Source organism: Lutra lutra, chromosome 1, assembly GCF_902655055.1.
Source record: "Lutra lutra chromosome 1, mLutLut1.2, whole genome shotgun sequence".
Taxonomy (NCBI): Eukaryota; Metazoa; Chordata; class Mammalia; order Carnivora; family Mustelidae; genus Lutra; species Lutra lutra.
Window position 1 is genome coordinate 197,227,371 of NC_062278.1, and position 27,969 is coordinate 197,255,339.

Below are 27,969 nucleotides of genomic sequence, written 5' to 3' on the forward strand. Positions count from 1 at the left end.
TAGGCATCTAGATAGTACTCTCTCCGTTTTATAAACGAGGAACCGGAGACTCAAAGAAGGTAAGTGATTTGCCCTGAAGGTAAAAGCTGCTAAAAGGCACAGCCAGGAAGCTAGGAAGGATCTGTTTAGCTTCGGTGCCACGTTCCTTTTCTGAGCCAGCCACACAGTACCTCTGGGTAATTCTTAAATATATCATTATACAGTTGTTCAATCTTAAGTACTATGATTAAAATTTCTTAATGACTATTACTACCAGTGAATAATCCTACTCTTTATTTAACCTGGAAGTGAACTGAATGAAACTGGAGGTATTGCTTATGAATAAGCTCATTTATATTCTTAAGAAAAACTGGCAGTAACTGCAAAAACCCATTAATTCAATTTGAATAAAGTAAATATTGATACTAGACTCTACATTTAAAGAGACTTGTCTGGCAAGTGAGTCACGTTTTAACAATAACCATCATAAAAGGGGGAAAAATTAGAGCAGTAAGTTGAATAAAAGGCTAATAAAACTCAAAGGAAACAGCTCAGTGTTTTCTTTTAAACCCTGAAGAACACCAAATATATATTACGTTGCATTAAGAGTCATTTCAAGAAAAGATTATTAACAATCTAATAGTAAACACTAAGAATTTCAATGATATCCAACTCAAAAATGCATAGGGAGAGTAAAGTTATTTTATTAAATCATGCACATCACGTGTGTTAGTGCAAATAGTTTAATCTGTACTCCAGAAATTCTATTGTACTTTATATCTTTACAAAATAGATTTAAAACAATTATTTACTTTAAAAAATGTAATTCTGAAGTTAAGCATTTCAGAACAATATTTGCAATAACCTATATACAAGAGGTACTGGGTACCACTGGCATATTAGCATTCTGTGGTGGAGTGGCTTCCTGCAACAGAAAATGATGAAATGAACTATATGACAGCATTTTCTACAAGTCGTTTGTGACTAATTCCTCCATAAATCTAGTGATCCTCCCAACAGCAAATCCCAAATAGCTTAAAATATAACCTTTAAAGTATAAACAACGACTGCCAAACATCACAAGGCAAATTATATCCTAAACTTCTATTTCAACATTTGGCTAGGCCTGTGGATTGCCACAGAACAATCAAGCCAATTCACTGACATTCCCTCCCAGTCTTCATTGACTGAAAAATTTAACTATGTGATACTTTAGGATATTCTATGACCTAAAAAAATTTTATTGACATAACTGTGGTGCCGCACAAAACCATAGCTAAACTGTCACTTCTGTGTTTTAAATTTATAACATCAAGCAGTGTTTAGGTGCCGCACTGTGCATGGAACACTATTAATCTTGGGAATAATGCTTCTCATAAACAGAAAGTCCCAATTAACAACAGTAAAAAGAAAATAACCATTTGCATACCCGACCAGGAAATCTGTTGGTAGGTAACAACAGCTCACCTTGAACATGAATTAGCTTTGAAATATCATAACCAAATTACGTCAGTAAAAGCTTATCTAAAGAGATATTAATTCTTTCTTCAATTAAACATGCTTGGAGGAAGAGATGATAGAAAAAAAAATCATGCTTCCTAAAATGCTGTATATGAGAAAGTAACTTGGCTTTTAAAGAAAATATCTCTTTAAATACATGAGGTTTAATAAATTACATTCCAATTGACTCAACAGTTTGGTTTACTGCACTGAAATTGTAGAATTGTTTTTGCTCCCAGAAATACTTCAGTTGGCTCAAGAAAATACACACTCTCATGGAAAGTTTTTCAAAGTTGATGTCCTCCACATTGTCAAGTCACATTAAGGCTGAACAAGCGTGCACATATTCCCCAAATTATCACTAGAACAGAATATTTTCCAAGTGTATTTCTCCTTAAAAAAAGAAAGAAAGAAAGAAAGAAAGAAAGAAAGAAAATCCACACAAATAGTTGTCTCTAAGTCTTGTTCCCAATAGCTCAGTGGTTTTATAACAAGTAAAAATGGCGTAAATATGTAAAAAATATATATATATGTGTATATATTTCAAACTGATAGGCACTGAGCACACAGGGCCTCTCTTCCCATGTATGTACTGGTTGTTTGGTTTGGGTAGTTTTCGAATCAGAAAAATGAATTATCTGGCCATTAGAATTCAGAGTAAAATACCCATAAATTTAATGTTATAAATAATTTGGTGTACCAAGAAGCCTACTTTAGGCCACCATAATATTCAGAATCTCAACATACTAATTTAAAAATTACATGAAAAATTGCAAGCAAATTATTGCTTACAGTAGAATAAAGTCACAATTTTATATCCTCTTTATAGATAGATACATTTTATATAATTTAAAGCAATGACCCTACAGCTGTATTCTTGTACTTCTGCTGTCTTAAGAGGTAAAAAGGAAGAAAATGGTTCTGTTTGTCCCCAGCATGAGTGTGATGCCAGCTTCTAAAGGGAGGACGGTGTACGGACTCAAGAAACGCTCTCATGGAGACGCTCTGGCCAGACCTGGCACGTACAGCACGATGGCTGTCACCGCAACCAGGGCAGCCAACATGGGCATCCAGGGCCAGGGTTTCTGTGTGGAAAGAAACCAAGAGTCAATATCACATTCTTCCCTCTCTTTTCATACCTATTAACCCCTTGGTTCCAGAGAATCCTGAATACTTAACAGAATATTAGAAAAACCTTATCTTTGCATAAGAATACATTTAAAAAAAAGCAAAGGAAAAAAGGTGAGGGAGTACAGGTGTAAGGAGAGCTGTGACAGCAGGAACGCTTTTAGAGGACGGTTGTGTGCAAGTCTGATACAGCTCAGGAAAGTCTTAGGCAGTTTTCAATTTCGTTACAGCTGAAACCTAATAGTGACTTCTAAGAAAACCTGTGGGCTCAGCCTGCTTTACTTATTCCAGTATCCGTATATTACAACTAACTGATACACACGGATGCCTGGAATACACGTCTGCCTAAACGTTTATTTCTTGATAAAAACCAGATTTGTATGTTGGGGTAGTTTTACACAAGCTATCTAGTGGGTAAGGTGGCAGAAAGAAAATGGTCTAAGCTTTGATCCTCTAACGTGAAACCACAGAAGACAAGATCAGATGGGGTTCAAGACAGGGAAGTACTCATAGGACCCTGCCTCTTTGACACTTTTGGTAAAGACCATGTCCAATGTAGTAATGTCATGGATTATCTCGTATGTTCTACTAACACACATGCTTGTTGCAGGTAAGCATGGGTGGGCGACTCCCTATTAACCTTCAGAGGGCGTTATGAAACTAACGCGCTTTGGCAGACAGCTTTCCTTTCACTAGCGTACTGAGAGTCTTAGTGAGAAAGCTGGCTTTTAAAGAAATATTCTGATGTTGCAGATCAAGGCTCAGAGAGATATGGGATAGGTTTATACTCTCATAAGTATGTACATATTGGGGTTGAGATTGTAAGCCAATGGCTCATTATGCTAATCTTATCCTTTTTCGTCTTCATAGCCACAGTGTAAATACAGGTAAAGAGTTGAAAGGAAGAAACTCTACACTATGGAATAGAAGAGGGAGAGGAGGAGGGAAGAAAGCTGGCTGAAAATTTTAAAGAGGCAAACGCTTCATTTCTCATTCAAATCTGATTAAACACTTAATTGCGGGAGGGTACCAATATTGCAGCAATTCTTAGTTTACTCCAGTTTGCTAGAGACAAAGACTCTGTTAAAGGCAGCACATTAACAACTGGTTAGGTTGGAATTAATTCATGGTTAGCAGTACTACAAAGGAAACAAGACAAAATGTTATGTGATTAGTTGATTGTTCACAGCATTCGTATGACACAATACATGGCATACTAAATGAAGGGTTTGCTTCAGGTAACGGAATACCTGTGTGGTTTTGCCATGCACTATGTTACAAATATGGCACAAACAGGTGACGGGGACAAACAGACAAGGACTCAACAGTAGTGCTTGTACCTTTCTCTACCACAATGGACCGAAACACCAAAACAGGAAAGCCAGGAATAGGCCGATGAATACGGCTGGGACGGGTTGTAATATGGAAGGCTAAAGAAGGGAAGGGATATTAAAATCATTTTATGCTATAAAAAAAATCAGATAAGATGACTTAGACCCATGGTGGGAAGGAGGGTAGGAAGACTGAGGTAATAGAAGTAAAAGCACTCAGGTTTTGTACTCATTCAAACATTGTAAAGACATCTAATACAATCTAGAATGACGGGACTGTGGTACTAACTACCAGTTTAAAAGGGACAGCTGGAGGCAGTGGACAATGTGGGTGCCCCTAATCCCTAATGAAATGTAGCACTTTAAGACAGAGCAATGGCAACACTTCACCAACTGATGCTCTGCTTGACCTTACGTTATTTTTGTTCCACAGCTGGAATCCATTATTTGATAATGTAGTCTCTTGGAAATGGCTAAAGTTTATTTTATCCCTCCATTGAAACCTTTTTTTAAACCAAAATTGTCTTCCTCGAGATGGTACTGCTTTTAAGCTTAAAATAAAACGCCTTGTGATACATGCTTCCTAAACCAAGCAAGAGATCTGACACAATGTGTGATAAACATTGGATATATAAAGACAGCCAACTGAGTCTCAGGGTTTTCAGTTATGTTATCAGAATATAATAAATTTTTAAAATTGGAAAGAGTTACTACAGTGAGTTTTATTACAGAGAAAAATTTAGTACCTTAAGTCTAATACCACAGAAAAAGGAAATTCACCTTTAAGGTAAATTCTTGATACAGCTAAAAATAATAATAGCCAGGTTACTTTTGAAAGCCTCTAAATAGTACAGAGGGATCCATTCTGATTATGTTAGATGTCTTCATAGGTTAATTTAGTAGAAGGAGGACTGAAATTCCATACTCAGAAAGATATGAATTAACACAAAAGAGAGAAGTAACCAAACCATTATGATCTGATTTCAGAAGAGTTCTGTAATCCACGTTTCCAAAATAAACACAATTTTGCTTATAGCATAAAGCCTCCATACCTAATTTATCAACTTCTGAAGGGCTTCTACCTAAGCAACAAGACTTCATTTTCTAAAAAGCTAAAACTTTCTTTAGCAAAGGACAGCTGGACACAACCCATGAGCATTCTGTGTGCAACTGTGTAACTGGATGGCCATGCAACACTCCTTCATACTCGTGCGGCAAAGTTAAGCAGAGTGCTTTCCTCTGTAGGAAGGGTGTGGCTTACGCCACTGCGGTGTCCAAGCCATGACAGGGATTTGAAATAAGTCAGAGCACAACCAACTACACTGAACAGCCATCAGTTAGGGCCCACAAAGGCAATGATCACCAAAACGTAGAACACAACACTTATTTAGTATATGTAACATCTTTTTAAAGACCATCTGCCTTTCTAGTAAATGAAAAACAAACTAACAGTAAACTCAATTTATATGAAAATGTTCCAATTTCACACACACACACACACATACACACAGCCCTACAGAAAGTCAATAAATATTCCCTAATATTTATAGGAGGTCAAAAAGACACTAAGCTTTTTAGGAATATGCTTTAGTGGTAACATTATTAGTATAAAATGAAAACTGTAATTAAGTTTCCATTTTTTGATAAAGCCAATGCTAAGGAGTCAGTATGTACTACTCTTTCTTAGGCAGGTCCCTGGTGGTATAGGGCTTCATCTCTCAGCAGGAGAAATGAAGTGCCAGACGATGGCCTGGTGACAGAATTTCAGATTCATCTGGGAAAATCTGACAGTTCTTAGGTAAATTATTTTCTTGTACAAAAGGCTCTTCCTCCAGGCAGTCCTCAGGCTCTTCTAAGGATACTGGTTAAAGGGGAAAATTCTTACTCAAAAATTTGACAGCACAAAGATTCCATCATGGAATTTCATAATGAAAAGCTTAGTTCATGTACTATAAGCCTTAATTTCTCAAATCAGTAATAAAGTCCTCTGAAAAATCCATTTCAGGGCTCTCACCTGCCTCTCAGTCAAAGCTAAGCCAGTTTGCAAAGACTTACATTATTTCCTTTCTCTCGGAGCAGCTTCAGGTTGTCTTTACATTGTTTGAGCTCATCTGTGATTGATTGTTTTTCCTGCTCAGTCATTTCAAACTTCAACTTCAGTTCTGAGAGTACAGTCTGTGTCTTTTCATACTAAAGGCAAAGAAAAAAGAGTGTGCAGACTCAACTTAAAATGGGTATGAAGTTATGGTTCTAGTCAGGCTTAATACCAGACCTTATTTAGCCACCTGCAACATCAAAGTTAAGCCTTTTTGTTTTCAGGAGGTTAAGAATCATTTGCACTAATAATAGGAAGTCTTTAATGTTAACTTTATTCTACGTAAGAACTTTATGGCCCTGGAGTTAAAAAAATAAATAAATAAAGAGAAATCACCACTGTGTCATCTGTTTCTAATCTAAAGGGTCACTCTTTTTCCATTGAGTGAGTTAGAGGAGAAAAGTAAAATAATTTTCAAACTGACCCAAAGAAAGCAAATATAGAAAAAAAACTCCCTAGGTTAATTAAATGGCAAGGTTAGGAAGTCTGAGTTTATATCCTGGTAACCAATGTCAGCCAAGCTATTTTAGTCCTAAGCGAGAAGTACTAACTCCCATCAGGCTTTCCTTCACCCAGGCATCACTGGGTAGTAAAGTGTTCTGGATAAATGAACTTCTAGGCAAATGATGTAAAGAAATAGGTATGTGTGTATATATATATATATATATATATATATATATATATATATATATATATATACACACACACACATACATACATCTATATATATGGTACTAACCACTATGATTGGGACATTTCTATTTTTTGACCTAAAACTTGTAAGCATTAGTAAATAATTTTTACGAATCTATTCCTTACAAATATTTTTCTAGAGTGAAACATGCCACTTCCTGCTCTGACAAACTGTTCTTTGAATATAATTTGATGTTCAGACAGATAAGCTCTCCTCTGAATGCAGGTGACATCAATGCTGGACAGTATGGCTTGTTTTTATTTAAGTGCCAAGGAGGCAGGAATTCTGACTTGGTTCTACTTCTAGATATTGCATCGTATGTGCAAGCTCCCAGTCAAAGAGCAAAACTGTTTTCCTCCTGGCTATGCCTCTGTCTCAGCCACACTGCCCACTCTGCCATCTCTGAAAGTTTTAGAAGGAAGAAAAGACAGACAAGGGCCGAGTATAATAAAAATGCACCATGGGACCAGCATACCACAGAGGTTTCTCCTCTTTCAGCCTATCTCCTAGAAATTTCTCAAGTGAGGACACCTTTATGTGGTGCTTCTGAATAATGAAAATACTCTGGAGTGATTAATTAGGAGCTCATCATTATGCACTCCAAAGAGAAATATTAAGGAGGATGCAAATGTATAAAAACATTAATCAGAAGAGGTGGAGGCAGGGAGATTAGCATCAACAGAGAGATCATTAGTTAAGTGGGAACAAAGATACAGGTACTGAGTGGGAGGTAAAATGTGAAGGAACTCCCTGTTACCTAACAGTGTGCCCACAACAAGTCAGGTTCTATGCCAAACAATGAACTACAAAGTAAGATTCATGGACTTTATGACAGCTTTTTTTGTGGGGTCTGTGGACTTCCTTCCAGAAGGCAGAAGGTTGCCAGCAGGCTGCCAAAGCAAATTCAGTATACCTAGACTAGTCTCTTAGAACATAATCAATTCTCAATGATCTGATTCTTAACAGTGACTAATAAAGGATAAGTGAAAACTGCTTTGCTGACCTAAATTCTCCCTTACTTTCCTTTCCTGCTATTCTTACATCCAGCCTGCCCTTTATATCAAAGCACTTAATCATTTCTCCATTCCAGGGGCTGTGAAGCAGAGTGACAGAAAGGCAGCTCAGTCAGGAAGAGCCTGCTGTTTACCTTCAGCATGTGAGCAGAGTGGGAAGGGCTCTGGCCCCAGAGCTGGGTGGTGAAGCCAGACAACTTTCCTGAGTCGGTCTTTTCACCATGGACTTGTGTACTCAACGTTTTATGAGTTCATAAAATACAGATATACTTACTAAAGTATAAAGAATCTTTTCTTAAGTCAGATATAAAGATGATATATCATTATTTTTCTCCTAATACTTGAGGATTAAAATTTACTTTCTCATGTACTTTTTTTGGTTAAATGTTCAAATACAAGTTGCCATACATATGAAATTTAATTGTTGGAACAAAAGGTCACCTTCTGTAGCCTTAATTTCAAACCTGGCTTGGATAGTATTTTTGCTCCATCTTGCTTTCTAACTCGAAGGTGAGAAAGGAGCTCAGTTCTGATTAAGAGGAAAATACCACAAAATATTACCAACACCTTTGGTTCTTCTTCATAAAAAATAAGCATATCTGGCTTGCTTAGCTTGTAATATTTTAGCCTGTTACAGTGCTGAAGATACATGATACTGTGCACATTAAGCATGATTCTATGAGAGAAAGGAGAACAAAGGGGAAATGTTGAAAGAGAATGTATGTGCATTAATAAAAGGTAGTAATTCATTTGCAGCGGATTACACAGATACAAGAACATTTTAGTTACAGACTAGTATCCAGTAGTTGACATCAGGACAAACAGAAAGAGAAGCAATTTTACATTACAAAGGAGTGTGATGACTACACATCATTTCACAATGGAAAACACTGAACAAGAAAATAGAGAAGAAACATATTGACAAGTTCACACATATTTTTAAATGTGCTGCATTTAATGCAATCCAAATCTATCAACAATTTAGATGCTGTGACAACATGCCACTGCCATTTGTGGAAGCAGTTAAAGCATTTCTCACTGATTGCTCAGTGACCAAAAACAGGCAAACAAATAATGCAACAAAACGGCCAATGCATTCAGAGTAACATACAATAGAATCATCTTCCAACCACAGCATTCTTCCCAGATTTTGAAAGAATTATGGCATATGGACTGGAAGGACACAAAGTGCTTACAGTATTAAAATACTAGGATATTTACTTTGGCACAAAATGTGTGTTCCAACTAAATAAAATGAGATTGCTCCCAGAACGCATATCCTTAGCAAGAAGATAAAAACGAACATATTACAAAATCAATATGGCCACACATAAATAAAAAATGTTACAGGTTTTTTTTCTTTAAGAACAAACATGAAGACAGAAGAACAATAATCATGTTCACGTTCAGGATACTACAAGGAAAGGGAAGTGCAAAGAAAAACTGCATTGACTGAACAGATTTCCTAAAAACAATTTTGGGGAAATTTGTTATTAAAGACAAAGTGTTGTCTTCAACTTCCTTCTATGTATAATGAATCCTTCATTTAAGAGAATCTTCTGGTCAGGGATGGGCCCCAACCAGAAGGTCAAGATGTATCAGTCTTCCCTGTCCCCTGAGCTGGCCAGGACTCAATGCGGGAAGGATAAGGTGGCAGGACTGAATGCAGCTCTCCTTGCCCCGTTGTTCATTTCGTTTTCCTCAGAAAGAAGCTGGGTGGGGTTTCTGGTCCAAAACCAGCCCTCACCATTTTTAACGTGATTTTTTTTGAAAGCCACCCAAGTCAAGGTTTTAAGCAAAATGACATGAAAAGTGAAGCATGCGTATTTGTGAAGAAGGGGAGAAGAAGGGGGATAAAGGGGTGGGAGTGCAGGAGAAGAAAGTAAAAGGTCACAGAACACGTGTTTGGCTGGCTGGCTATGAAGTGAATTTTGCTTAACTTTCAGGCCAGTGTTACTGAGGGCTTTAGACAGCATTACGGTGTGGCCCCAGTTTGTTTCCAAAAGTATTCTAAGTTAAATATGATACTGTCTTTGAAAGATAACAATGAATTGAGTAATCTGGTATACAAAGGGCTTCTCATACAGGTCGACTAACTGGTAGAGAAAAGTTTTAATGTAATTTTATATATTTATATTTTTGAGACCAAGCCCTACTGATGAATTCTCTATATATGGACCATGATACACAGCTAGAAATCACCAAGCAGAGATGCTCCAAGTATCAACTTTGTGACAGGTAATGTGACTTCTACTTCCCTTTATTTCTAACTGGCATGAATATCTGATTTGGTTTTGGCTTTAAGTCCAACCATAATCGGGCTCATAATGTCTTTTCGCTTTACCTCTTTCTGTACATCCTTTGCTTGGTTTTCAGCCTTACTGAGAAGCATTTTTAAATCAGCTGAATCCCGAAGATGCTGTTCTTTCAAGGATCCCACTTGATTCTCAAGCTGTTTCCTAGTCAGTTGAAGGATGCTGAGATCACTGGTAAGCTCTAAACTCTGCTTCTGAGAACTGTAACATAAATATCGACAGTTATTCAATTCACATAGAAACTAGACATAGCAGGAAGTCCAATTTCTTAAACATTTAATTAGGAGGGATGGGAAAATATATAAGAGAATAAGATATGCTCAATAAATAAAAAATATTAAAATACTTTAAAAATTGCATGTTTAAAAGCTGTGTTCTATTTTCAGACTGAAATATGCACAGAGGCAGAAATCTTAAAAGTGCAAGTAGGAGTGACTAACTCCTAAAAGTGACTAACTGTGTATTTTGTTATGTCACATATTAATTGTTTCATAAAAAGAATCAGAGTGGGGCTTTCCCAGGAAATCAGCACTTTTCAACTATTTTCTTATTTAAGTTTAAGTACTTGACAAACAGGATGGGGAACAAAAACTTAAAGCTTAGGAGCCACTGTCGATTCAAGTAAAGATAAACCTACTTTAATGAAAAGACACACCAAACTGGGGGAAAAGCATGAAACAAAGAACCAGGAGATGGGGTTCTAGACCCCAGTGTTGCCACTGTTCAGTTGTGGGACACTGAGCAAGTCACTTAACCGGTGCAGTTTCCTTTTCTGAGGAACCATTTCCTGAGCTCTAAGAGCTGTGCCAGGTACCTCATTACACACACAAATAACACAGGGAGAGTCCCAGTGCCCTCCGCTGTCAAGTAAGAAGATTGAACTCAATAATTTCTGAGGCTGTTCTATGGCTTAAATTCTACAATTACTTTTATACTTGATGTAAATAATCCAATTTACACACTAAGAAAACAGCTTGATAGGCAGGAATAGAAATTCTGTGTTCAATCCCTTCTACATCACAAACAACAAAAAACAAAGACCTACATAGTATAGCTGTTTGAAAGAATGTGGCTCCCATCGACAACAGGAATAGCTAAAGGAGAATAAAGTTTTCAAGATGACAGTTTTATGCTTCTCAGAATGGATCATAAGACTCAGACTCAATAATATTAATGAAGGAACTCTGGAGTATAAATCCCATTCTGACTGTATGCCAGGCAGATTCTTAAGGGGTGTGATGTCAGCCCAATATAGCTAGGAACTAAATAGCATAGAGGACTCTGTGAAGAAAGACTAACTTCTAAATACTACTGAAGTGCTGAGGAGGCTTGCCAAATAAAGTCAGAGTGCCACTAAACCATAAAAGTTTAGGGAACAGAATTTGTCTTAAATAGTTGATGTGAGTTTAGACAGACAACTGCAACTAATGATATATATTCCACCTTTCTGGGACCTAATTTTTTAAACTGCATGCTTCTAACTCATAAGGAGTTTGCTGCTTTTCAACACTTCAACAAATCTGAAATAATTTAAAAAAAAACAGCATTTAACAACCTGCCAGATTCCAATTAATTACATCTCAAAAAAGAAGGAGTAGCTTAAATCTTTAAAATATCAATAATCCCAAGGGGGGAACAATTTAGGATAATCAATATTAGTAATCAAAGATTACTATTTCTCGCTTAATAGAATATCGAACTAATGGATTCCCTAAGATTCCAAATATGAAGTATTTGAATGTCTGCATCATCTCACACTCATTTTAAACCAATCTGCCCAAATGTGCTGTCAACACAGATGATCAGTTGGTACATACATATACACTCACATGTGAATACAGTTCTGTTTGGGCCTTTATTTCGTCCTATTCAGATTTTAGAATTCTTTTTATAAAATTATATGTTATAAACATGTTTACATTTTGTTCCTAATTACCTCTAAACATTTAAAAAGTAATATACATAAATGTATGAAAAGACTAAAAAAACAGGACACAACAGATATTGTTAAAAAATGGTACTGTAAGAAGGCATTTTAGAGAATAAATCTGTACATCTTGTTCCTTCAACTAGTTCTTGATTTTTAAAGATGTATAATCTATTACAATTGTTACTGTTTATAAGGAGATAATGAGGCTTACTGTTTTCCGATGTATCTAGGCCTTTCTTTGTTTTCTCCTAAAGCTTGTTTTTATGGGGAACTGACATTGACCCTGATCACTGAGTTTCTGCTAACCCTGATGCTCTTTAGAAGTATAAACACAGGCTCACAAGAGAGTAAAGACTCCCATATCTGATGTACTGTGGGAGGCAGATGGATTAATTAGGAGTAGCTTCAAAAATAAACATGTACTACTTTCATATTCTGAATTAGAACATAAATAGTATTCAAATAAAAATATGGAATGGATCAAATTTTTAAGGAAAAAATCAATTTTAAACTATACAACAAATGGTGGGGAAACAGGACTCCATTAAATTTGCTGGCATAAATTTATTGCATTCATTGGTTTGCTTGTAAGGTACTGGCTATTAGAAAGACATGACTGGTTTTGGAGAGTTCTTGATTTTATATACTTTATATATTATTACTCTTTAAATGAAATTATTTATTAATTTATATTAAACTCTTTTATGTGAAATTCAAAAGCTGAGTTTCTATCTTTTCAATGGTATAAATTCTTTATTATAGGCATCTCCTGATTACCCTTACTAACAAAAGGAATCATTGGTGTGAAAGAAAAACAACTTATATTTGAAATTTTTATCATTCAGTTTATAGGACAAATTCAATCACTAAGTATAGATCTTTGCTATTTGTTTGTTTAGGGCTTTGGTGGGGAGAGGGGTGCTGTAGTCCTTGAATGTGTATTCTTGAGTGTGCCAAAAGGAAAGGACATGTAGGATGATGACGGAAGTCCAAAAAAACAAAACAAAACAAAACAAAACCCTGCTGAAGTAGTCAGTTAGTGTGCTTAACTGTCAAACGGCCAAAAGGAGTCTGGCTGAACATTTTCCTCCAAAAAGGTATTTAAGTATCAAATTTAAATTTAATTTAGATGAAAATTTAAGATAAAGAAATATTTTGAAACTAAAAGAGTTCTTGCATACTTGTGCAATTCTTTTTCTTGCCGCTGCAGTTCTGATGATAACAAAACATTTTCCTTTTTTAGAGAATGGCATTCGGTTTCCAATACATTCCATTCCTTTTTCAACTTCTCTAGTTCACCTAAAATAGTTCCAAAACATAGTCATTAATATAGGAATATAACTTCCATAATAATTCAAAGGGTAAGGGAAATATTTCAGAGAAAAACATACTTGCCCGCCCCCCCCCCCCCGCAAAACACGTAGATTTTGCATGGCTATTCTTTGGTTACTGCTTATTTTGTCTCTATACCTTAGGTAAGTTCCATCACTTTGAAATTCAGTAATGTTTTCTTCCCACTTCACTTTTATAAGACAAATAATTCAGTAGTATTAAAATAAAATATAAAATTATAAGAAATTTCAATTTATTGTAGAACTTGTGGACCTGAAGAATGTTTATGGACCCAATATAAAAACATTACTTTATACAACCAAACTGTTACCAAAGAGAAAAACAGCTCAAATGGTTATTTTGTGCAAGTTATAAAGTTATCATTGTCAAGAGTTAAGAGCTTTATGTAAAATATGCACACTCACTTTGTAGCCTTGTTGCTTCCTCTCTCTGCTGGTCCTCACACTGCTGACATCGAAGCTGAAAACTATTTTGCAGACTTGCGATTTCTTTCTCATATTCAGACGCTGCTTTCCGCCACCGCTCAAGCTCAGCTCTCACCTTCTGAAGCTCTTCTTGTAACGAGGCAATGTCAGTGTCCCGCTCAGAGGCAGCCTTTTCTGCTGCTCGATGAAGAAGCAAAATTTCATCTCGGGCACTAAGCAGTTCATCTCGAGTGCTTGTGATTTCACTGTCCTTCTCCTCTCGGAGATTCTCAATATTGATGTGTAACCTCTGTAGTTGGGCTAAAAAAGTGTATTGATCCATCATTCTCTTTGTCTAAAGCAATTACAAATAAAGGAACTGCCCAAAAGGGATTGTAGTTACTGCACAGCCCAGGGTCAGAGCTGTTTGCTGCTTTTGATTAAATAGTACAAGCAAGCCATGTTTAATGCAGAAAATGTCAAAATATAGAAACACAAAGAGTAAAAAACCAAAGTGATCTTTTTACTTCTCCCACACAGAGAAAGCTGCTTCTAGCATATGGTATTTATTCTTCTAGATTTTTTATATGCACTTTATACACATATAAAAGCAAAAACAGGGAGGGATTATAATATATATGGTGTCCCCTATCCTGCTGATGAATATCTTTCAATAACAAAAAAATTACACTGTGATTTCTTTGACTAATCCTTTATTTTAGAGATTTTAGGCTGTTCAGTTTAAAATTACTATAAAAAATACTGCTTATAATGCAATCCTAGTTTTTTTCTTAGGGTGAATTCCTAGACATAGAATTGCTTGGTCAGATGGTATGCATTAGTAAAACCTTTGATGTTCTTTATTCAATTTGCAGTTTAAATGTCAGATCCTTAAAAAAGCTTTCTCTGATGTCTTACTTAAAAATAGCCCTCTCAATCTCTAGCCCATTACTCCGCCTTTATTGGACACCACATTTAATATTTGCTTACGGTTTATCTTTTCCATTGACTGTACATCTCATGCATACTCTATCCTCAACACTAGCAGAGCAAACAACCAAGAATTGCTGGTTGAATTAATGAATTGACAACATAAATGGATAATGCCTAATCAAGGAGGTATATTTTTTTAACAGATCTGATCCTGTGCCCTCAAGGACTGAACTTGAAACAATTCATATAAAATAGTTAGTTCAGAAGAGAAAAATAGTCTTGGTTACTATAACACAAGAAAAGTATCGGTAGAAAAAGTTCCTTAGGTAGAAAAGAATAATTAAAATAATTAAGAGAATTTCAGGCTGAGAAAGGGGAAGGCTGCTCCATAAAAAAGCATTCAAAAATATGAGGACTTTTCAGTTTGCAGGAAGCACTGAGAGGTTAACAAGTTCAGAATCTGAAGACACAACAGTCAGCGTGAGTAACACTTGAGGATAAAGTCATAAAACAACATGCTGGCACTAGGGGGCACTCAATGATGCTCAGGTAAGAATGCTTTAAGACAAAAGGCAGCCCTGTGTCACAGAATCTTTTTTTTTTTTTAAAGATTTTATTTATTTGTCAGAGAGAGAGGGAGAGAGAGCGAGTGCAGGCAGACAGAATGGGAGGCAGAGGCAGAGGGAGAAGCAGGCTCCCTGCTGAGCAAGGAGCCCGATGCGGGACTCGATCCCAGGACGCTGGGATCATGACCTGAGCCGAAGGCAGCAGCTTAACCAACTGAGCCACCCAGGCGTCCCTGTGTCACAGAATCTTTAGGGAAAATTGCCCATACACACCACCGAATGCAAATATAGATTGAAATCAGATTTACATAAGCTAATGGATAAAGTTATTAAATTACAAGAGTTTAAAGAATTTTCGCTTCAAAAAGACATACAATCTACCCCAGAAATTCTAACTTGACCATAACTAAAGTTAAATTTCTAAAGAACTCGGGCGCCTGGGTGGCTCAGTGGGTTAAGTGTCTGACTCTTGATTTTGGCTCTGGTCATGAAATCAAGCACTGCATCGGGTTCCATGCTGGGCACAGAACCTGCTTAATGTTCCCTCTCGCTCCCTCTCCCTCTATCCCTCCCCCATTCTGGGGCTTGCTTGCACTCCCTTCCTCCCTCTCTCTCTCTCTTAAAAATAAATACATAAATAACTCAAATGTCCCACTCAAAAATAAGAAAAAAAAAAAAAAAAACCCAAGACTGCTTTTCTCTTGGATATTTTAAGGCAAACATCATAGGCCTTACACAATGATTCCCCATTTTTTCCGAACTGAGATTGTCTATTTAATTTCTTCTCACCTTATATCTCAAACCAGAATTTTAAAATAACATTAGTTCCCTCTTTGACAATGAAGACAAATTAATTTTGCTTTAGGAATGTTATAATAGCATGGGAAAGAAAGATCTCCCCTAGGGCTCTCATAATTCAAGCCTAACAGTACCAGAACTGTGATCTGAAGTAAACCCTTGGCAGGCAAGGATCTTTCTGGTCTTTTCTGCAATGAACCTGTGATAGCTCACACAAAGAGAAAGCAAAATTGTGGGCATGAAGAGCAGCCTCTACCAATGAAGGCACTGCAGGGATCATTATTCTATTCCGTGTGCTATATAACTTTTCTTGAAATGCAAATAATTTTTTTCTTAAGCTTTATTTATTTATTTGGGAGAGAGCACAAGTGGGAGGGGCATAAGAATGGAGAAAGAATCTAAAGCAGACTCTGCGTCAAGTGCAGAGCCCAAATGGGCTTGAACTCATGGCCCTGAGATCAGGTCCTGAGCTGAAACCAAGAGTCAAACATTTAGCTGACTGCTTCACCCAGGCGCCCCTCAATGCAGTGTTACGAGCATTAGAAATAATGTCACCACGCTAAAAGTGCTGATGCACAGAGTAGCTCAAATTGATATCCTGTCCAAAGACCCCCTCTGTAGTAACTCACTATATAACCCAGAGAGAGAAAGTCTTACCAAACCCATGTCTTCACCCATGCTCTTCCCACTCCACGTGTCCACTATTAGAGTACTAGGAAATCGTGTTTAAAACAAAACAAAACAAAACAAAACAAAACAAAACAAAACAAAACGCCCAACAAGAGCCTAGTTATAGTCTCAGGTTCCAGGGACAAACCAAAGACATGAAAAATGGGAACTCTACACTCGTACTTTCCATTCCTTTTGAATCACTACAAACAATAATAATTCCAAATAACCCTGGGGTGTTTCATACCTTGAAGAACCTGTATTTGTTTACTGGATTCTTCAACTTGATTTCGATAGGCTTTTCTTTCTTCTTCCAAAAGAGCTAAAAACAAAACAGAATATATCTAATTTTGTGAGTTAATGTAAGTATTCAGAATTGAGCAGCTGGAAATTTCTAAGAAATTCTCACCTAAAGCTTATTGAGGGAAACAAAAGCTAAGCAGTAAGTATTATCAGTATTAGCAGTTAGATAATTTAAAGATTTTAGGAGCACAAAACGGTAGTAAGTAATAAATCTAGTCAATTGAGTAGCAGAGTTTTCTAGACCTTATATCACCAAGATTATCTGCTATTCTTTACATGAGGAGCATTCTTGATAGTTGTTAATCAGCATTTTGAGCTTAAATTTTAAAAATAGACTTAAAACTCTCATGTTTAGGGCCACGTATACAGTGAGTACTAACAAACAAAAAGCTCCCAGTTCCTCCTTGGAACGTGAATCTTCCTCCTCACCAGAAAGGTCATCTTAGAGAACATGAGGACTCCATAAGCCATTCACTTTCTCCTTGCTCTAAGACTCTGTGTGGTACCAAGTGATGCAACTAGGTAGTTATTGTGAATGATATGGAAATGTAAGCTCTAGGGAATAAATATCACCAGTTCCACGGGCCTATGACACTATGGATAAATAAACTATTAGAAAAGGTGGTTGGGAAACTGTAAGATTCTATAACTTTACCTTGTCTGGTTGTTCCCACGTACTAAAGAATACACTCTAAAATCACAGGGAATATAAATTTCCCTTATCTTAAACTGAAGACTAAGGTTAAGTATAACTAAAACTTAGAAATTCAAATACATTATGTTTTTTTCTTTTTGTTGTACTTAATATGTAATTAATTGTGAAGATCTTTCATTGGTATGGGTCTTTCTTGGTGTTCACTCACATCAATGACGTGAAGGAAGTAGAACAACTTTAACTCTTTATTGATTTGAAACATGTTCATAGAGGGTTAAGTGAATGTCCTAAGATCACATAGCTAATAAAGTTGTGGATCTGGAACAAGATACTCCGCCTCTGGACTCAGTCATATCACACTGTTTCCACATCCCCTAAAAAAATCAATGTAATCTTGATCTCACCTTGAAGTTCAAAGCATTTTTGTTTACTTGCTCTAGCTAGTTCCTGGGCTTCAATCAATTCCTTGCGAAGATGCTGAATTTCTTGTTTTGCCTCAATTTCTGACTGTGCACCCTGCAAGTCATCTGACAAAAATATGTTTGTTTTAAAAGCAAGAGTTAGTACAATACTATAATCTCTACAACCAAATATTAGTCATCTCTTTCATGTTTAGACATGCATAGCTGACAGCACAACTGAGTTAAATAAAATTTAGAAGCAATTATATTAAGCATTTTAGTCATTTTACCCTGGAGAAAGAACACAAGTACAGTTAAATATATATTAGTAATTCATGGCAATGGTATTATAAAATGGTATTATAAAATAGTAATGGTATTATTTATAAATATATATAAATACATATATATATATTTATACATATGTATAAATTATACATATCACTCATGTAGAGCTTATGTAAGCCTTGACATTCGGTAAAATGGGCATATGTCATTCTTCTTCATCAATTTTGAAATTGTTTGATAACAAGTCAGAAAAATTCCACTTGGAATCAACTGGAAATGGAAAAACAAAAACAAACTTTTCTTCAAGAAAAAGAAGAGAACAAAATTGTTCTCTTTGTGAGAAAAAAATAAAAACCAGGCTGAAATCTCCACCATGCTCACTTTGTCATCAGTATTTTCCCAACACTAAACACATAACAAATATTTGCTAAATTATTAAGTGATATAACCTAAATGGTTTTATCAAAATAAATTAGATCCAACATTATATCTCAAATATGCCCCTTCCCCTAATGTCTTTCTTTCCCCTCTTGTAACTCTCCTCATCTTTCACCATATTAAAATTTTCTACTATTGAACAATGCCTGAAAAAAACATATCATCATTAGGTCATATTCTTCTAGTGCATTCTATTTGATTATTACTTTGGTTTACAAGTAGCCCAGGCATAGCCCAGGCATAACAAATTTATTACAAAAGAGCTAAGAGGGGTTCCCGGATGGTTCAGTTGGTAGAGCATATAACTCTTGATCTTGGGGTTGTAAATTTAAGCCCCATGTTGGGTATAGAGGTTACTTAAAAATAAAATCTTTAGTTGTGCCAGCTAAGTGGCACAACTGGTTAAGCATCCAACTCTTCATTTTGGCTCAGGTTGTGATCTTAGGGTTGTGAGACTGAGCCCTGCAGTGGGCTCCAGGCTCAGTGAGGGGTCTGCTTGAGATACTCTCCCTCTCCCTATGCCCCTCCCCCCAATCATGCTCACTCTTCCTCTCTCTCTCAAATTAAAAAAAAAAAAAATAAAATAAAATCTTAGAAAAATATCTTTTTTTAAAAAAGAGCTAACAATAAAATTTCACAATATGATAACAGAAGGTTTTAGATGTTACACACACATATTTTCATACTCAGATTATATCTTTTTCATGCAGGGAAAAGTAAATTTGACTCTGGTTTCATCTATTATAGTCAACGTATCAATTCTCCCTTCAAATAATCTCTTGGTAAGGGGGGAGGCATGTAAAAAGACAGAGAGACCGATTTTCCAGAGCACTGTCACAGTAACTATAAAACTTCTCTTCTTCCAACACCACACACTGGAATCTGCGAAGTCCTAGCTGCCCCCACCTCTGGATTTGTCATTATGTAGGACAGTGTCCTTATTAACAGGGGTATTTAGGAAGTAAGTGTCATGATGCCTACATCTTATTTAAAAAAAAAAATTAAACCAAAACGTACATAAAGTCTTTCATTAGGTACTTCCTTTAGTTGTACGTTTGTGCTTTTTTGACCTTGACACTTTTGACATTTGGGGCTGAATAATTCTTTGTTCTGTGGGCTGTCCTGTGGGTTGTAGCACGTTTACAAGTTTCCCTGGTTCCTACCCACTAGATGCTAACAACACTCCCTCTGAGTTGTAACAACCAAAATGTTTCCATATATTACCAAATGTCCCTTTGGGGGTAAAACTGCTCCATGTTGAGAACTACTATTTCAGGCTAATAATTTGATAACCAAGAAAAAAAAATCAAATCTATATGTAGACTTCTTTTTCATACAAGCACTGGTTAGTAACTGTGAAACTGTATATTTTTGTGTATTCTAAAAGGGATCAAATAAATATACTGTGGATAAAGACAGCCAGGTTTTTTACTGTTGGAAAACAGAATTAACAACATGGAAATAGAGAAAACAGAATTAATCCTGTGGTGTAGGGTAGGATTAGAGTATGAACTCTAATAGATCTGAAATGTATAGACATATGCAGCTGCAGGAATAAATATAGGTATGCGAGACTGCATATAGATATACACATATGTATGGGCATTAAGTATATGCATACATTTATTCTTAACTGTCTACTGAGTGGGCCTAGAAGCAATAAGCACACCAAATATTCAGATCTTGGTTTCTAAACACTATTCTCCACTAAAAAAGAACTAGAGCTCTTTGGAGAAATTGTTGATTTCAGTACTAACTAAGATGGGAAAATACAAAATGAATGTAGAACATCTTTTGTGTCAGAAAGTAACAAAGGGCTCAAAGAATGCCGGTTCATGTTGACAAGATACAAGGGGCTCCCACTGTCCAAACGTGGGAGAATGTGTCAGAATAAATAATGATAATAAAAGGTTATAACCCACTGAACAACACATAAATCCATGAATTCACAATGATATAGATAAAGGAAAGGAAGGAAAGAAAGAAGGAAGGGAATGAGGAAGGGAGGGGACAAGGAACTCTTCCTTATGGAAATGCAGAAAACCAACTAACAAATGTAGAAAGAATGATAGAATTAGCACATCACTATTTGGCAACTATTATAACAATAACTGATTCAGGCAAGAATCCTCAGTAGATGCTAACACTAAGTAGATAAAAGTTGAGGAGGAACAGGATATTTATACAGAGTTAACATCACCAGTCACAAAATAATTCAGTATCAGTTTCCTCCTAATATGACATCCAATATTATTACTGAGGGACATTTTACAAAGTAACTGTGCTCTTCAAAAATGTCAATATCTGATAAACAAAGAACTGAGAAACTGTCCCTGATTAAAGGAGACCAAAGACACGTGACAAGTGAATATACTGTATGACTCAAGATTTTCTCTTATGATGACATAATTTTTCTTTTATAAAAGACTTCATTGAGACAAGTGACAAGACGTGAATACACTCTATGGATGTGATAATGTAATACATCATTGTTACTTTACTAACCAGGAGAGTTGTATGGTGGCTGTGTAAGAGAAACAGAAAATATTCATTTAAGTATTTAGGAGTAAAGGCTATCAGGTCTGTAATTTACTCTCAGTGGCTCGGGGATAGGGAGGAAGGTGCATGGAGGAGGGAGAGGGAGATGGATAAATCAAATCCATAAAATGGTAACAGCAAATGGAATGAAAGGTTAACATTTAGAGAATCTGGATGAAGAGTATATGGGATTCTTTGTTCTATTCTTGCAACTTTTCTTTAAGTCTGAAATTGTATCAAAATAAAAACTTAAAAGAAAAATCTCTACATACATACACATATAAATAAAGGAAATATGGCAAAATACTAATGATTGTTGAATCTAGGTGGAGGGCATGTATGAGTGTTTTTGGTACTCTTCAACTTTTCTTGTGCTTGAAATTTTTCATAATTAAAAAAGGTCTTTGGAAATTACCAATCCCAATGCCACAAAGCCCCAATCATTTCTGTCTAAATTCTTGCCCTTAACCTAGCCTGCCCTTCTGCATTCTATCCTATATTGGAATACTAAAGCAAATCTCTTACTTAGATGAAGAAATGATTTAAATGAGCACTGGGTATTATATGCAACTGATGAATTACTGAATACTACATCTGAAACTAATGATGTACTATATATTGGATAATTGAATTAAAAAAAGGAAAGAACCTGTCTTGACTCATTCTTATAACAAATGCAGACAACTTTTTTTTTTTTTAATTTATTTATTTGACAGAGAGAGATCACAAGTAGACAGAGAGGCAGGCAGAGAGAGAGAGAGAGAGGGAAGCAGGCTCCCCGCTGAGCAGAGAGCCCGATGTGGGACTCGATCCCAGGACCCTGAGATCATGACCTGAGCTGAAGGCAGCGGCTTAACCCACTGAGCCACCCAGGCGCCCTTTATTTTTTTTTTATTTTTTTTATAAGTATTTTATTAGCTCTTCTTTTTTTTTTTTAAGATTTTATTTATTTATTTGACAGAGAGAAATCACAAGTAGGCAGAGAGGCAGGCAGAGAGAGAGGAGGAAGCAGGCTCCCTGCTGAGCAGAAAGCCCGATGTGGGGCTTGAACCCAGGACCTGGGATCATGACCTGAGCCGAAGGCAGCGGCTTAACCCACTGAGCCACCCAGGCGCCCTTTATCTGACTTTTTAAAGTTCTCCATAATCCAGTATTTACTTACTTTCCATTACTCAATTCCTATTAGTCTTCTTAGTAGCTCTGAAGTAGTCATGAGACTACTTCCTCATGTATCTTTGCTCATGCCATCCCCTTTATCCTCCAAGCCTGCCCATTCTTTAAAGCCCACGCTGAATGAAGTCTCTGCATCTAACCCCAAGTGCATCTAACTCCCAGCACACATTGGTCTCTTGCCTGATTTCTAGAGCTTGACAGTCAAACCCAATCAAACCAGTTAGCTCTTTGCAAGTCCTCTAATTGTTCAGTATCTGATCAGTATACAAGATAACCAAAGATTTGCATCTAAAATGTGTATATTTAAAAAATAAACATAATAATCATAAGTGAATTAATAAGATAACTAGAGAACTATCTCATTTTGAGGAGGAGGATCCTTTTATAAATGAAGAATCATATATAATCCACCTTTAAGGTCTATGAAAATAGACAGTTCTTGTCTGCAGCAGAACAATTCCCTTGATCAGTGATGTTGTGAAGCAAAACTAATACTTGCTTTTTAAACTAGAACCAGTGGAACAGATTTTGTGGTAAGTAATAATGTTTCAGGAAATAAAATATAATCTATATTTTATATATATAAAGGCAAAAATATAAGGCATTAATAAATCATGCTAACACAGGGACTTACTATTTGCAAATTAGTTTTTTGTACCATATAATAAAAAGGGTCAGCATTTTAATTAGAGCAAATAAAATGCCATATATCAAATAATGGGCACATACAAACTCTATATAGTGTTTGATCATAGAAGTGAAGACATTGACCAAATTCTTTACAAATTAAATTTATTATACAATGACTATTCAAACTGATCAAGTAGTGTGCAGACCCTCTTTTCAGAACACTAAGTGCTAATTTCTTTTAAAATTTATTTATTTGAGATAGAGCGAGAGTGAGAGAGAGCACAGCAGGTGGAGCAGCAGCAGAGGGAGAAGCAGGCTCTCCACTGAGCAGGGAGCCGGACGCAGGGCCCAATCCTAGGACTCTGGGATCATGACTTGAGTTGAAGGCAGATGCTTAACCGACTGAGCCACCCAGGTGCTTCCCAAGTGCTAAAATTTTTTTATCCAAGAACAATTAGCAAATCTTTTTGTGCTAAGGTTAACCAAAGGCTCGTTGTATTTCATATGGTTATGTGGAAAAATGCATTAGTTTACTATGGCTTGGGTCTACTCTCATGGTACTCACTTTTGTCACGGGAAGGGACTCTGTATCAATCTATTTCACAATCTTGGGGAAAGTGTTGTGATGAGTGTGGGTGGAAAGTGTTTAGATGAAGATAAGTGAAAGCCTTTCTGAGCCAAATCATTTTATTTAGATGTGCAAGTCAAACAGAAATAAATGATTTTTAGGAACCATGATGAGGTGTTAAGATTAACAGAATCTCGGGGCGCCTGGGTGGCTCAGTGGGTTAAGCCGCTGCCTTCGGCTCAGATCATGATCCCAGGTCCTGGGTTCAAGCCCCGCATCGGGCTCTCTGCTCTCTCGGGGAGCCTGCTTCCTCCTCTCTCTCTGCCTGCCTCTCTGCCTACTTGTGATTTCTCTCTGTCAAATAAATAAAAAAAAAAAAAAAAAAAAAAGATTAACAGAATCTCTTTTCTCCTTAACATAAATGATATATCCTCAGAACTGCCTGGTGTATACAGTCTGGGCCGTGGGCCAGCTTTTCTCAGAATAAAGCTAAATTCTATAAAGAGATCCATGCCATACAAGAACCCACTAAATGTGGGGCGCCTGGGTGGCTCAGTTAGTTAAGTGCCTGCCTTTGGCTCAGGTCATGATCCTGGAGTCCTGGGGTGGAGTCCAGCATTGGGCTCCCTGCTTGGCAGGGAGTCTGCTTCTACCTCTGACCCTCCCCCTTCTCATGCTCTCTCTTTCTCTCTCATTCTCTCTCTCTAATAAATAAATAAAATCTTAAAAAAAAAAAAAAAAAGGATCCCACTAAATGAACCAGCCCTGGCACACAGAATACCTACAAGATACCTTTTTTTTTTTTTTTTTTAAGATTTTATTTATTTATTTGACAGACAGAGATCGCAAGTAGGCAGAGAGGCAGGCAGAGAGAGAGAGAGAGAGGAGGAAGCAGGCTCCCTGAGGAGCAGAGAGCCCAATGCGGGGCTCCATCCCAGGACTCTGGGAACACGACCTGAGCCAAAAGCAGAGGCTTTAACCCATTGAGCCACCAGGTGCCCCCCTACAAGATATCTTAAATTGAATTTTGTGTCATTACTTCTTCAGAAAAGTGACTGGAGGTTTAACTTAAATTCTGACCTTTGCTCTAAACATGGTTGAGATACTCTGAATCACCTGGGAAAGGGCCAAATCAAAGTACTTCTTCCTGTTTTATTTTGCACGTCCATGTTTGTTGAAGGCTGATGTAACCATCTGTTACCTCATCAACTAACAGAAGTGATCTGAGGGCATGTGATGTGATCAGCACTGGGTATTCTATGCAACTGATGAATTACTGAACTTTACATTTGAAATTGATGATGAACTATACGCTGGCTAACTGAATTTAATTTTTTTTTTTTTTTTAAAGAAGTGATCTGTCTGAGGCAGCTGGCCTGGTGGGTGCACTCTCTTTCTACTATGACCACTCCTCCCTTTGGAAGGTCTGGTAGTTGCAGGCTTGGTTGATGAGAACAACCATCACAGAGAAGGACCATTTTTCCATCATGGGTACGTGCAGTCATGTGAGACAGTCCTAGGTGGCACCCTAACTATGAATTTAACTTTAGCAGCAGCCTTTAACCATCGATTCTCACCCTTGTGCCATTCCTTCTGACCAGCCAGGTTCTTGACGATTTGTTCTTTTGTTGGCTCCTCTGCCTATCCCATTGTCCTTTTCTTTCTCCATAAATTGCTCCTGCTATCATGGTCACAGAATTCCCAAACATGTTACTGCTTTCTGTCTAACCAAGTCTTACCTTTCACCACATTTGTCCCACACAGTCTGTGCTCCATCACACTTGTGTTCTTGTACAATTCCTCCCTCACAGATGCTATTCTAACTAGTTAAATTTAAAGTTAAATCTCTAGTTAAACATTATTCTTACTTGTAAATGTAAATAATATTTTAAAGAGCTGTATGGCTCCCTTTCCCTTCTTGGCATACTCTCATTTATCTTTAACCACCTCATTTGGGAAGCCATCCTGACTACTGCCCTACTTCATCCCTACCCTTAGCCAGGAAGTTAGCTGTGCTCTTCAAAGTTTCTACCACATCCATTAAAACACTTACTACACTACCCACCTATCTTTTTCCTCCAGAAGACTACAGCCTCCTCCTGTGTCTTATCTCTGTATCTCCTGGGTCAATAAATGTTTCAAATAAATGAAAATTACTTCATAGTCCTACTTTCTGTCTTGCACTTCCAACTGCATCTCTGGTCCCTAGGATGACAAATACAACCAGGACACCTTTGAATGTGAAAGGAAGCACTTTTAATAATTGTGCTGGGACGATGGACATAAATGGTTCCAGGCAAACCAGAACCTTGGTCAAGTCACCCTTCCTGTTCAAGAATGTGTCAAACTGGGGCACCTGGGTGGCTCAGTGGGTTAAGCCGCTGCCTTCGGCTCAGGTCATGATCTCAGAGTCCTGGGATCGAGTCCTACATCGGGCTCTCTGCTCAGTGGGGAGCCTGCTTTCCTCTCTCTCTCTCTCTCTGCCTGCCTCTCTACCTACTTGTGATCTCTGTCTGTCAAATAAATAAATAAAATCTTTAAAAAAAAAAAAAAAAGAAAGAATGTGTCAAACTTAAACCATTGCTTGTCCCACCAGGACACCTATTCTTCCAGAAATACTATTTTTTGTTAATAACACTACCATCCTTTCAGTAACTCCATGTCAAATGCTGGATTTATATCAAACTTCCATTTATCTCTCATATTCAGTTCCTTAGGCCTACAGATTTGAGAAAAGCTAACCAGAGGAAAGATGATAAAGAACAGAGGAACAGTGATCCAAATTGGACTTTGTTCTTCTGTTTAAATTTCCACAGCAATCGTCCTAGCTCAGAGTCTCAATAATTACCAAAGCCTCCTAACTGGTTGCCTTACTTCCACCCTCTACCTATTCCAGTTCATTCAAAAATCCCCCCCAAATACATGTCTGACCATATCATTTCTGTACTCAGAAGCTACAGAATTCTGCCAAAAGAGTTACCCCAATAAAACACTCAAATGATTATGTGAATAGTTTAATTATATTTGTCAAACCCAACCCATATTATCTAAGCTTGTGGTTTTTATTATTTCCTTTTTCTAAGAATGTATCTTGATCATCTTTTAACCTGCTTAAAAAAATCCATCTATATCTAGATCATCTCTAAAAGATAAGAAAAACAAAAAAAGATAACTGTAATGCTATGCTATTATCCCATTGCAAATCATGAACAATTCCTTTTATCAAGTATCTAATCAGTATTAGATACTTAGTATTATTCCCACTGTCTCAAACTCTTAGAGTTGCATTGTGTGAATGTGTTCCAAACAAGGTTCACACATTGCATTTAGTTGACACATCTTCTAAATCCCTTTTAATTGGAAGGTTTCCCCATCCTCCTTCCTTTTTTCTCACAAACTTTGCGATTTACTCTTGTGTGCTCTACAAAATTCTCTACTTTCTGGATTTTGTTGTTGTAACCCCACCACTTTCATTTAGAATATGTGTCTAGTTCTTTACACATCCTGCAAGTTGGCAGTTGGATCTAGAATCTCAACCAGATTCAGGGTTATCACTAAATAGGCCTTAGGTGGCATGACACACTTTCAGGGTCATCTCAAATGATAACTTCTTTCATAAGGCTCAAATTGCCTTTCCTGCCCTCTTCCAAAATAAACAAAAGAAACACAAAAACTGGACATTCTTTTTTCTTTCTTGAACTCCTCATGGCAACAAATACAAAGAAGCAGTTTACTATCTATACCTCTCCTATCACCAATTTGACTAGAAACTCCTCAAACCCCAAGTACAGTCTTATCAGAGTTTGAAACCTTTGGAGTCCCTGGCACAGTTCCTTAAATAGAGCAAACTTGCAAATAGGTACTACTTGGACTGAATTCCAGCTTTCTTTTTACCTTTTTTGGGGAAGTGATTAAGCATACAAAAACCTGTGGTTCAACTGCACAAGTCCTCCCTGACAGATGCTATTCTGACATTAAACATTATTCTTACTTGTAAATGTGAATAATATTTTAAACAGATGCATGGCTAAAGGTGGTTCAAGCCACACCTTTATTTCTCTGTCAAAAATAGCATAAATAGAACATAATTAATATTTCAGGAAAAAGATACTATTGCTATCATCATTTTATTTATATCTCATGGTGAATGTTTAATCTATTTCAGATTCTTTTCCTAATCCTAGATGACTAACATGAAAAGTAGCACACTGTAATTCTAAATAAAGACTGGTTATTTTTTAAAAGGGAAAATAAAATTTAAAAATAG

At 36.7% G+C, this 27,969-nt stretch overlaps 1 protein-coding gene across 32 annotated transcripts in view; it reads right to left on the minus strand.

The window, feature by feature from the left end:
• Positions 1–661: 661 nt before the first annotated feature.
• The window catches only part of SLMAP (sarcolemma associated protein), a 145,586-nt gene continuing 118,278 nt past the window's right edge, over positions 662–27,969 (minus strand). For 14 of the 32 annotated variants that reach the window (XM_047691268.1, XM_047691186.1, XM_047691224.1 and 11 more), the window contains 7 exons: positions 18,071–18,193; positions 16,956–17,030; positions 13,743–14,063; positions 13,167–13,284; positions 10,085–10,256; positions 5,994–6,128; positions 662–2,564 (listed from right to left, as the gene is read on the minus strand). In XM_047691268.1, the coding sequence (XP_047547224.1) occupies positions 2,472–2,564; positions 5,994–6,128; positions 10,085–10,256; positions 13,167–13,284; positions 13,743–14,063; positions 16,956–17,030; positions 18,071–18,193 (1,037 nt within the window). In that variant the 3' untranslated portion in view covers positions 662–2,471. Of the gene's footprint in view, positions 2,565–3,947; positions 4,038–5,993; positions 6,129–10,084; positions 10,257–13,166; positions 13,285–13,742; positions 14,064–16,955; positions 17,031–18,070; positions 18,194–27,969 lie in introns of all 32 variants that reach the window. The other 18 variants (XM_047691277.1, XM_047691214.1, XM_047691148.1 and 15 more) reach the window with 3 other exon arrangements.